The sequence below is a fragment of the Lagopus leucura genome, unplaced genomic scaffold (assembly GCF_019238085.1).
Source record: "Lagopus leucura isolate 7727_CA_CO unplaced genomic scaffold, USGS_WTPT01 Super-Scaffold_100009, whole genome shotgun sequence".
Lineage (NCBI taxonomy): Eukaryota > Metazoa > Chordata > Aves > Galliformes > Phasianidae > Lagopus > Lagopus leucura.
In genome coordinates, this window is record NW_024962266.1 from 19,486,493 (window position 1) to 19,498,921 (window position 12,429).

Genomic DNA, 12,429 nt, shown 5'->3' on the forward strand with positions numbered 1-12,429 from the left:
AAACAAAAGAGAGCATGGAAGTCTTGCCAGAACACATCAGTCATTTTTTGGTGTTTTTTTTTTAAAACGAAACAAAACACACACCTCACGTTGGAGGCTTTCCATGTCCTTTCAAGAATGTAATGTGCAGTTATATACAACTCTACGTTCTAATGCAGTTGGATTTTCTTTCATCTTGCAGTTTCCTCTTCTGATTCTCCCTAATTAAAAAAGAAACAAAAAATGGAACAGCTGAACTCCAAGTAGGGAAGCAGTTGGGAGATAAACTCACAATGGAGCTTAGTGGGTGCCCAGCTGTCTTTTCTCACTATCTGATTCCTAGATATGTGGTGCCGTCCTTCCCCTGGCTCTTTCAGGGACTTGGCCATGTCTTCCTTCCTCTGTATTATAGCAAAAGACAATTAGCTGTTCTATTTATTTTGCTTTCACTTTGGTTGAGCTTATTCCTTTCTACACACTTACGTATTGAATTGCCTTGAAAACAGCAGCTAGTGATTGGTAAAGGATTGTACCTGAGATTAAGTATCAGCAATTATTCAATGGCTATTTTTGTCTATTGGGGCATCCTTTGCTGGGGTATGCCATTCAGACTACAGATTTTGAGATACTTGTGTTTGCCTCCCAAATCACAAAGGTTGTAGCTTTGTGCCATAAACACTCAAATTCCTCACCCTTTGGTGGCTGCTGTGATACAAAATAGCATTGTGTCAGTTTGGGAATTTAAGGTGGAATAAAAGCGAAGTACTTAATATTTGAATGTGAAAAATAGAAGCTGTTGCTTCACATGCTGTCTTCCCATGGAGCACAAACCTCTTTCGATTCTGACGCTGTGAATGTGACCTGCCTTTTGGATAGCCGTGGTGGATGACTTGAGGTTGGATATAAGGAACAATTCCTTCTCCTAAGGAGTGGTGATGCAGTGGCACAGCTGCCAGGGATGTGTTGGGGTCACCGTCCCTGGAGGTGTTCATGGAACGTGGAGATGTGGCACTGAGGGATGTGGTCAGTGGGCATGGTGGGCTGGGGTTGGATTTGGTTATCTTGAGGGCCTTTTCCAACCTCTGTGGTTCCATGACTTAGGAGAAAAGCTGAATCCCACATGTAAGATGCTCAGTAAATACAAAATTTAGAATCGTTCAAAGGCATTTCGTTTTTCTGTTTGACAAACTCCCACACATTCCTTGGAATGTATTTTAGGTGCTGAGAGCATTCCCATGGACTGTTTGAGGCATATTCTGATATTTCTTGAAGGGTCCTAGAGTATACCAGACACACTTCAGAGCCGAGATAGGGCAGCCATGCTCCAGGAGAGCTTTGGCAGACAGCATTTCCCTGTCACTGACGGACATCGCTGCTGGCCTGCTCTGATTTATTGGGGTTGCAAAGTGCTTTTCATAGATCATGTGCTTATGGCATTCATGATCTCTTAATATTTCCAGAATGGGATTACCTTCAGAATTTATGGCAGCTAGATAACCTTTAATTGCTCTATTTTTTTCCCCACACGGCAATAATATTTTTCCCAAACCTGTTCCCCAGTGACCTTAAATGAAGCAGAAATGTGAATTAAAAGCCAGTTTCCCTGGCTCTGAGTAAAATAGTGTTACGTACTACCAGATAACAGTAGGTGGCCTAAGGCTATTGCAGCACTTGCTAGAAAACTTCCTTTTCACTTGCAGCAAATGCAGTAAGATGGGCAGTGGGTGCTTCACCCTCCTGTTTAGGCACCACAAAACCAGAGCCATTTGATGACCTGAGAAAGTCAGCCCAACACTGGTGGTGCCCCACAAGCGCTGCCATGGCTCTGTGCTGAGGCTGCTGCTTGGGGAACACGGGGACCATTCCAGAGCACCATTCTGCTGTAAGCTCTAAAGGGAAAGCTGTGACATCTGTCCTGCGGCCATCCGGGTTCTAAGCCTTGAGAGCCTGCATGAGAGTCCTGCAAGAAGTCTTCCTGTTGATGTTGCCAGAAGGCAGAGAGAACTCCTGGGAGACTCAATAGTGTTACACAATACTTACATTTCGGTGCATCAGAGCTTGAAGAATCAGCAGTACAAACAACAAACTAATTTGTCATGTTATTGAAGTTCTTAGAGTGTTGTCAGGGTATTATTGTATCCTGTTCGTTCTTGTTGTTGTTGTTTTGCTTTGTTTTGAGTAGGGCTGTGGAGTGTTGTTGTTTTTCTTCTTTTTCCTTGAGGCATTCAGAAGCCGTGATGTATCTAACGCATCTTCCCTACTGTTTCCCAGATAAAATTATACCAATCCTTTCATTTCCTTGGCTCTCATTTGGGCTCTGGAGAAACACTCCTTGTTTTTAGATCAGCCAGGTAATCTGTGCATCCTGCATTTATGGCTATAGGTTATCTAACTAAAGACTGCATGACTGCGAAGCAGTGCACGGGGGTGAGTTGCAGTCTTCTGTTCTTTAGTTAAACACTCCCACATTCCCAGAGATTTCCGCAACCTCTCATTGGCTCAGGTTGGGCTGTATTTTGCAGTTTATCTTCATTCCAACATTTCCTCACTGTGCCGCTATCTGATGTTGTTTCTGCATGCATGACAGCAGCGTAGTGTAAATGAGTTTATCTTAAATCAGATGGTTCAGGTGCAAGAAGTTAAGGGATTGCAGTAGCATGGATTTGTATGCTGAGTGCTCAAACAGCCCGAAGGAGCAGCGGTAAACCCTGCTTCCATCCCACCTGCCAGTGAGATCTAGGTTAGTCAAGTTCCATCTTCGTCAGATATCTGTACTTTGCACTTGATGTGTAATGAACTTTCTGACTCCCAAGGCACAGTACATTCCCATCTTCATTTCACAGTCTGATCCTGATCCAGAACATCCCCACTGCTGTTCTTGTATGACTGACTGAACAGATTTTTAACAGTTATTAACACCAATTATTATAGCATTAGCACTGATCTCAATACACTCAGAAGTGGTCTGGAATGGAAGACAGTATTCTTGTAGCTTCTTTGGCAAAGTGCTAATTGTTTTGTTTCTAGAAGGGACAAATTTTTAGTAGCTGCTGTTTTTTTTGTTGAGGGTGTAATTAGGCTAATTGTATTTCCGTAATGACATGGTTAAGAAGAACTAGTTCTCTCTTTCTAAGTGATTTTGGATAGATCACAAGTTTGGTTTGGCAAGGATGTCTCTTGAATCGTTTATATGATAATGAATGCAGAAGAAAACACCTACATCTGTACTGAATTTCTGTCCTCTATAAACCAAGTACTACTTCATGGTCTCCTGCTTCGCTTCCTTTATTCCTTTGTGATGAGAGCTGCTGTGTACCTGCATATGAATGAGGCAGAAGCAGCCATTGGAGCAGCTAGCTCCTGCTTTGAAACTATGCAGGTCTTCCCTGAGCATGCACACCTGCAGTGCTAGCAGTATGTATAATGAACAATGTAAAGGAGCTCTGAGCCCCTTCCTCACACGCTTTCACACGCTGGCATAGACAGCACATAAGTTGGCTCATGCCTACAGGGCTTGAAGCAAAACCACATAAACTCTGGTTGCAATTTACAACTTATTGTAGCTAAATTAGCAGCAAACAATAGCGTGGACGTTCAGCATGTTCTTCTAAATTGTTGAATTGAAGTGATTGTCAAGCTTGGGACTAGAGGTTTTTTGGTGTCTTCATTAACAGATTCACAGGCACCTTTGGTTAACAGTAAAATGTGGTGTTGTGATACTGCTGGTGAGACTGTAGAGTAAGCTCTTAGGTCTGAATTCTCTCCAGCTCCCTGCAGAAATTGGACTTCCCTAAATAAGAAGCTAATTTCTCTCTTTTTTTTATTTCCTCAGGTTCTCAAAGCCGGCACCAATGTTCTTAGATGATTCCTTCAGAAGATGGGCTCATATCAGGGACTTTGTACCCCCCTTTGGAATTAAAGGACAAGGTAGGAGAGATCTACACAGCTGCTGAATCAAGAATGTGGTTCTGCAGATGCTTTGCTTTCTTCTTGAAACGTTTGGTTGCATCTTTATTTTATAGTTGTTGCCACTTGTGTGCTTGTGTAACAAATAGGAGAAATCTATTCGGATACCTTGGTAGCAATGTGCGATACGTCCCGTCCTGCAGCTGAAATATGGCAGCAGGGGCTGCATCTCAGGTGTGCTGTGGGAGAGCCAGCAGACTGCAGCAGAGGCCTCGAGAAATAACCCTGGCAGCGCTGACTGCAGGAGGGCTCGCCCCCTTCTAATGGGCACACGAGGTGCACAAGGCTAGGGCACACTGCCTGACCAACGTGGAGGTGGGATTTGCAGATTACACACGATGTCAGCCAGACTTAATAAAAATCATTCCGTTAAACTGGATCCAAATGGAGAAATTCACCAAAAGGGGATGACGGAATGGCTCTGGCAGCCCTCATCCTGGATTTGTTGCCAGCTTGTATCACCACTGCAATGTTATGTAAATCTGGTGTTTTATATTGGATTTCCTCAGTTAAAGAGAGAAATAAGAAATTGCCATTATTTAAATGGCTGAGAGCTGAAGCCATGGGACGGAAACAGTTGAATGGGTTATTTTTTTTAATGCCCTCCTGGGATTGAATTTTGTGCCAAGTTTCAGTCTGGAGCAAGTTGTGTGTGTGGGAGGGTTGAATTATAAACTTCTGCAACCCGGGATTTCTAATGGCTGTGCTGACAGGCTGCGAGTCCTAGCGATGCGAAAGGCGCCCTTTCATGTTACACATCACTTGGAATTCTTGCATCAGTCTTTTCTGGCCGGTCCCAGGGGACGCCTCCCGGCTCAGCTGAGTGATGGGATAATGGGATCAGCACCTCATTAGGGCTTTCAGTCGGAGCGATCTGCTGATATCCAAACAACCTCGGCAGGCAGCGGGGAGATAAGTCACGTGCTGGTGTGAGATGAAGACAGTCCGAGCGGGATGTGCATGGGAAAACGTGTGGTCAGGGGGGCTGAGAAAGCGTAGATGGCCATGGCTGTGTTGAAACAGATGGGGCAGGGTTTTGCTGGGTGCACGTATGACGCCAGCAGCTGGGATTACCGATGTGAATCAGCTGGGGAAGGTGCTGGTGTTTACAGAGCCCCATCGTAGCTGGTGTGGTAACGGGAAGATTTTGCTGAGAACTTTGGTGAATATTCTGTTCCCCATTGTTTTCAAGTGACTGTGGTCGAGTCCAAGCGCAAAAGCTTTCTGTGTGAAATGCACTTAGAGGATGAGCTCACTTTCAGTAATGCTGCATATTCCAAGAAACTTAGAGAAACTTCTCTGTAGAGGCTTGGAAGTACCAGAGTTATGAAACTGAGAGACTCTGAGCAGCTTCAGAGATAACATGTTCTGTTCTCTTTTATTAAAGTTTCTTTCTGTTCTTTGGGCTTTTACATAAAAGGTCTTCAAACTCATAGCAGCGTTTTTCTTTGCTTTGTCTCTGGAAAATAAAAAGTCCTTTTCTATCCATTACTTGGTATTAACTGGTCCAAGAAAGAACTATTCTAACTTGCGGATTTTATGGGAAAGCAGCTTTTGATGAGCATTGTTTACTGAGCTGCACTAATTTGGAGTCACACATCTGGATAAATCACATGCAAAAGAGTAGAGAAAGGTCAGGAATTTTAAGGGTGGGACTACTGCTCTGTAAAGGCGGTCATATCAAGAAGGCAGCATGCAGATCATTTTGACAGTTCTTTAGGGATCTTCATTTTCTTCAGAAAGAATCCGATTGCAAAGATGATTTTTCCATCTCAAGCTGATAAAAAGCATACGGTAGAACTTAGAAAGCTTAACATTTGACATTTGTCAGGGAAGAATTCACCTTTAGTCCTTTGGCCATTATCTGATTTGGCTATTAGTGTGTGCAAAGGGTTTTTATGATCTAGATTTCACTCTCTCCAAGAAAAGCATTTGTCTTAAATAGACATAGAGTTCTTGTTGACTCCAATCCCTCTGTTCACCCAAGATTAAGGCCTTAATGCTTACCTGATCGCAGTCCCCAGCTACTTGGGACAGAAGCAGAGCTGAGAACTTGTCCCAGTCTGGGAGCCAATACAGCAGATTTAAGGCATCATTTCATTCATCACAGATGTCTGTAGCCCATTTTGGGAACTCTTGCTCTCTCTGTGTGCAAATGTGTCATATTTTTTGAAAAAGTGTGATGTATTTGCTTGTAGTTTTTAACCCCAAACGATCTCTACAGGTATCTGTTTGACCTTTAGTGAAACGATGCCTCTGGATTTCACACAGTTGTGACTTCTGCAGCTGGCTATGAATGTGTGAAGCTGTTCTTCGGAATCTAAATCAGGGTTTTCTAAATGACAAAGAATGATTGCTTTGTTAAACAGCCCACTGTCACATTCGACTGCACTTACTTTATTACTCAGCCTACCAGTGCCATGTTGGGCTTTGTACTCTCCTGCTGTGTGACTTGGCAGAACTAACAATAGGATGTGCCTCTGTGACTTCTTGGTTGCATTTCTATTAATAAAAGAGCCGCAAAAGCAGTTGATCTCATTGTACAGCCAGGTTAAGTCCTTGCCCTTTCTCCAAAAAAGAGAGCGGATGTATTTTGTCTTCCTACCCAGGAAGGTCACCCACCTGTGTGAGCTTCTGAACCTTTGAATGGATTAGGAATTAGAGGAGGGTGTTTTCTGTCCTGGTGGTGAACACAAGGGCTCTGCTGACTAGAGTTTGATAGGAGATGCTTGTGGGACGCTGTGCTGCTGCTTGTTTGTTGGTTAGCATGTATTCAACCCAAATAAAGGCTATCCTTCAAAGACGCCATGAAATTACTCAGCTTTAAGAGCTGCTGAGAAGATCAAACTGTAACAAGAAGTTGGAACTCTAAAAGCTGGATGGTAAGATGTCCCCTGGAGGACAGCTCAAACCCCAAGCACCCTCCTGTGTCCCAGGCTATTGTTTCAGAACTGGCTGCAATGTTGGAGTGCCTCCCGCATTCCACCATGTGCAAGGCTCTCATCTGCTTTTTTGGAATGATTCTTTCCCAGCACTCCCCAGGCCTGTTCTTCCAGCTTTTTTTTTTTTTTTTTCCTCTGAAGAACAAGGAGACTGCAACAATCTCAAGCTGTTAAATGAGTTCCATGGAAGGTTTTGACGGAGGTATGAATACGCACGGGCTGTCCATATGGTTGCAGAGTTCCTCTGGCAAGTGCACGGTTTTCAGGGTTAAGTTTGTCAATGAATAAGCAATGGAAAATTGTTTATAGTGTTAGTGAGCTTATTTATCCCAGAGGGCCTCCTCCCCAAATTTACCTCTGTAGCTAAAGCAAAAGGAAAGAGTTATTTGGAGAAGGGCAACAAACAAGGCTGGAGAAATACCTGACTATTAATAGAATTTCTCAGTACATGTGGCTGAAGGAATATAAAGGGCTTTCATAAGAAAGAGTAGCTAGTATCTGGCATCATCTCTGTGTAATGAGGATGGGAGTTGCTGCAGGGCTTTTTAAACTTAAGTGAAAACATATGGCATAGCATACACTAAAAAACTAAGCAAACATGAGATGTGCAATATCTCCTTCGTGCCTTCAGTCAGTAATGGTGTCGTTGCATAGCAGTAATTATAGGTCTTCTACCTTTGTTCCTGCTAGATTGTTTTAAGCAGAGGCAGCTTTGCTGGCCCTGCATTGGTTTGGTTTTGAAGGTGATGTTTATTTCTTAGGGAGCGGCTGTCGTGTTACCAGCTCAGAATTTGCTTTCACCAGCAATCCAGGAAGCTGTTTCTTCCCCACTGGAGTATGAGAATATTAAGAACGTATTTGAAGTGCTACGGATTTACTGACTGTAATATGCAGCACAGGCCAGTGGACTTCATATTTTCATCTGATACAGGAGGGACATTTACTAGAGCACCAAAACTAGTAGATATATTGTGCAAGGATTAATTGTTCTCATGCTTGGTTTTATTTGAATGTTTTCCTTTGTGTGAATGCTGCTGGGAAGAACCATGGTTCAGTGCTGCTTACCAGTGCTTTCATTAGTCTCTCGAGGAAGAGGTCATTCATCGTCAGTGAAAATGTTTTTGAGTGTGCAAAGATGGCATATCGAAATTTTATCAGGGAAAGAAATATTATTATTTTCTTTTGAGTTTTTTTTTTTTTGTTGTTGTTTCTTTTTTCTCTCCTATGGAGAGGGAGGGATGTCATGTGATTAACTCTTCATATCACGAGGCTTCCACTTCAACCTTCTTGGCGTGAGCTGTGTTTTATCTTTGAGCAAACATATTCGCTTGGTCATCATGACTGAAATTTACAACTGGCCCAAACTAAAGCTATCTGGAAAATCGGTCTTTCCCAACCTGCCCTTCCGGCTCTTTGCAGAAGCTGAAGTACTGCATGCAGATGCCTTTCCTACTTTTTGGCTGGATCCACCTGATAGTGAGATGTCTGTCTTCTGCTCTAATTCTCCAACTTTCTCTTGATTTTCTTACCTACGCTCTGTTGAATGTATGGTTTTCCTGCAGTGAGCATTTTCTTATTTTCCATGTGTTCTTAACTACTAAGCAAGAAGCACAGGCATGCATAGCTGTTAATTCTGTTCTGAGTAGTATTAACACAGCGTTTTCTTCTTGAGTTTGATTGAAGCAGAATTCTGAACTGTTTCCCACTAGAATTTTACACTTGGCCAATATTGGTAATCGTTGCCATTATCACATGAGAATGTATCTGTAAAAATGTTGCTGCTTCCCCAGGGAATCTAGCTGATTATGTAGCCTCAAGAAATTAAACGGGATGTTGTGGGGACGGGAGGAACGTTCAAGTTTCAGAAGAGGTAGAGGGCCATCTTTTTGTTACCGAATAAAGCCTGCAAAGAGAAGAAATCCTGAGGGTTTTGAGCTTAAATCAACCTTCACTCTTGAGGTCTCTTGAGGAAAGTATAACCCTCTGGTGAACTCCCTTATTTCAATTAAAAAATGGGTACTTTGTTGTTGAATGTGCTTAGGGAATAGCTCTTCTCCAAACCACTGACGAGCAAAAGGTGCTTGAGGGGGTTCTTGAGCCCCACGTTTGCAGTTAATTGGGTGATTCCAAAGTAAAGTTCTTCTCAGCAGTATTGAAGTACAGTTGAGAAGTGGACGTTATCTCTGTCTTTTACCTCTTAGAGGGAAGAGCAGGTGCTCTCTGGTTGTTTTAAGTGCTGTATTGTAATGCTTCTGCAAGGCTTGGGAAAATTAGAAATTGCTGTAGTAGTTGTTGTGGAGGTTTTTGGCCTTGAAGATGTTGCTTGTCCACCTGAGAAGTGGCATCAACAGTGCAGCAATGAAAGGAAGAACAGTCCACTTTTACACCTATCTCTGTTTTTCCTCGTATCTTTTTGATAGCACTTAATGAATCCTTCAAGGTTCACTTTCATTTGGTATGGATTAGAGGCTGTTTGTGCAGACGTTCTTGCTACCCAGACGTCAGAGTTGAATATGGCTCAAAATGGTTAACGCGCGGCTATTGCAAAATGTTGCCCATTTTCTGGCATAATTGTTCTTTAAATTAATGTTCCAACTTTCCGAGCCGTGGGATTATGTTGGGAACTAAGCTTGTACTCTGAAAAAAACAAACTTTTGGTTGTGAAGAAAAGCTTGGAAAAAAAAAAATCCCTGAAGGCTCTAAAACTACGATGTAAATCAAGAGTCCAAATGTTATGTATTTTATTTATATCTTGTTATAAAAAAAGACCTTAAGGGCTTTCTGGAGCTTACATTTACCACATGCCAGGATTTCCTAAAATTGTTAGGGAGGCTTTTTTTCTGTCTTTTGTTTTGTATTTTGTATCCATACAACACTAAATACGTGTCTTCTACTATGATTAAAAATCATCAATGGAAGTATTGTGATATTGGAAGCAGGGGTGGTTTTAAGTTCTATTGTTAAGGTCCATGTCAAGCAAACCACCTAAATCTGGCACAGCTATAACCTTAAGAAAACACTGCCTTGTGTTTACATACAAAAGCTCATCTGAGGAACAGATTCCTGCAGTTTGTAGCTAACTGTGTTGAAGAGCCAGTTCACGTGTTAGCAATGTGCTTCGAAGTTCTGGAGCCTTTGCTGCTTTCTCTTGCACAGACATCACAAAGTTAGCCGATCAATAGAACGAATGGCTGCAAGGAATTTCACTCTCTTTGATTCCTGTGGTGTTCCCAGATTCTCTAAAATACAAATCGTGTTCTGGATGGGGTGTTCCTGGGACGGAGTATGTGGTGGGACCCGAGTCTGTGGCCTCATGATGGGTGCCAGGATGGCAAATCCTTCTGTAAAGCATTCCTCCATCTCCCATCCGTGCTGTTCCGTGACCCTAATCCATGCCCTTCGGGTTCTTATTGGTGGCAATAAGGGTATGGAGACTTGCTGATTTTACAGGAAGGTGTCTGGCATGGTAATTATGAAACATTACAGCCCCTTCTTTTGGCCATTTGAGAGCAGTCCAGCGTCCTTGCTTTTAGGGCAGGCAGAAAGTAGGCCCTGTGAGATGGCCACAGTAAACTCTGTGGAGTGAAAGGTCTCAGGTTTTTTAAATGATACTAGCAGGAGGCTTATGCATTAGAAACAACAGTGCTAAGTGTTGTTGACATTTACAGTGAAGGTTTCCACTCTTCCACATAAATAACAGATAAAAATGATAGAATTCAGACTTAGGCTGGCTCTCACTGTGTGGTCACTGCCCGCCTAATTTCTAACTATTTACTTTTAGTTTTTCCAAATGTCTGAAAATTTCAGGGTCAACCTGAAGTCAAGATGTACTTTAGTTCAGAGAAACCGTGCAGTCCTGAATTGCTTTTGAATCTTATGCTGTTATACAGAAAAGCTGATAGAATATGTCATGATAACTCAGGATTCTTAGATAAATGTGGTCAACTCCTCCTGTAGATGGGAGGAAAATGTGCAGAGTCCTATGGCTCTGTTTGTATAGTAAAAGTGCGTGCACAGTGGTTGATAGACAAATGGGTTAAATAACCTCCCTCAGTCCCCAGTAACCTAAATTCTCCATGACAAGAGAAGAAGTATAATAAACAGAAACTTTAGCTGTGGAAAACTGTCACAGATTGCGTGCCCCAGTGATGTGTTCATTATTTAATACTGGGAGAAAGTGGAGGCTTTGGTGACTGTGCGTACCTTCCAAGGAGCTGCAAGGACACAGCAATGCCCCACTGACTCATTTGGAAGGAACACAAAATGATTCTTACCTGGCTTGGTGCTGGTGGGAGCCCCAGGAAGATAGCTGGGAAACCCTTCTTTTGTACCTTGTTCTCCTTATTTCTTCTTGCCAAGCAGCGCACTCTGCTTCTCAGGGCAGGAGGAAGAAACGCACTTTGCAGGCTGCTATGTAGAGCTGAGGATGGCTTGTGTTATTTTAACTTCTCTTTCTATACAAAAAAAAAAAAATGGGCTTAAAAGCCATGTTTATAGGAAAAATCACACAAATACTAATAATTGAAGCATTCGTGCCCATGTCACTTGTAATATCTAGCTTGTTCTTGTATATGGGATTTTGATCCTGAGAGAAGCCACGCTGAGATGCATTTTGCTTCCAGGAAGGCTAACATTTGTAGCACTAAGGATGGCTATGCTGCCATTGCCCTTTTAACTAGAAATGCCACAATAATGATTCAAGGAATGGAACACATACCTGACGAGGACAGGGTGAAGTAGTTGAGGCTGTTCAGCCTGAAGAAGGCTTCAGGGAGACCTGAGATCAGCCTGTCAGTATCTAAAGGAGAGCTGTAAGAAAGAAGGGGACAAAGTCTTTAGGAGGATCTGCTGTGAAGGGACAAGGGGAAATAGTTTCAAACTAAAAGAAGAGATTTAGATTATATGTAAGGAAGAAAGTTTTTACAGTGAGGTTGGTGAGGCATTGTAACAGGTTGCCCAGAGAGGTGCTGGCTGCCCTGTCCCTGGGTGCACTGAAAGTCAGGCTGGATGGGGCTCTGAGCACCTGATGGAGCTGCAGATGTCTCTGTTCACTGTGGGGGAATGGGACTAGATGACCCTTAGAGGTCCCTTCCAATTCAAACGATCCTATGGTTCTATTATCATTGTTTTCCTACAGGCTGGAGGAAAGGTTTAGTATTGGCAGTGTCTGCCTTGAATTGCACAGAAGGAATAGAAAGAACAGTATGTGTGTAGTGATACTGCTGTTGTGTTTAGTGAGGCAGCTGTGAGTTCTGCTGGGTCAGAGCTGGCCCTTCTCTGAGCCCCTCTGATCTCTTCACTATGCCCCCCAGTTTTGCTTCTCCAGGCTTGTGCTGCTGAGACATGTCTGCTGGGCTGGCTGGGGTTCTGCACCAGACAGAAGTAGCTGAAATGTTTCCAGATGGGAAATGTCTCTCAGAGAGTGAGACTTGCCTGAATGGGGATGTGTCTGAGCTAATGAATTCTGTTACACCTCAGCTGGCTGTGTACCTTGGCCCTGGAAGCAGGAGGTGAGTGCACGCATACCTGTTGCTTGTAACAG

General features: G+C 43.0%; 1 protein-coding gene across 4 annotated transcripts in view; it reads left to right on the forward strand.

Moving 5' to 3' along the window:
- Nucleotides 1–12,429, forward strand: part of ST3GAL3 (ST3 beta-galactoside alpha-2,3-sialyltransferase 3) — a 147,896-nt gene that overhangs the window by 81,901 nt on the left and 53,566 nt on the right. For all 4 annotated transcript variants that reach the window (XM_042873568.1, XM_042873569.1, XM_042873570.1 and 1 more), the window contains one exon: nt 3,812–3,906. In XM_042873568.1, coding sequence (XP_042729502.1) covers nt 3,812–3,906 — 95 coding nt within the window. The remainder of the gene's footprint in view (nt 1–3,811; nt 3,907–12,429) is intronic.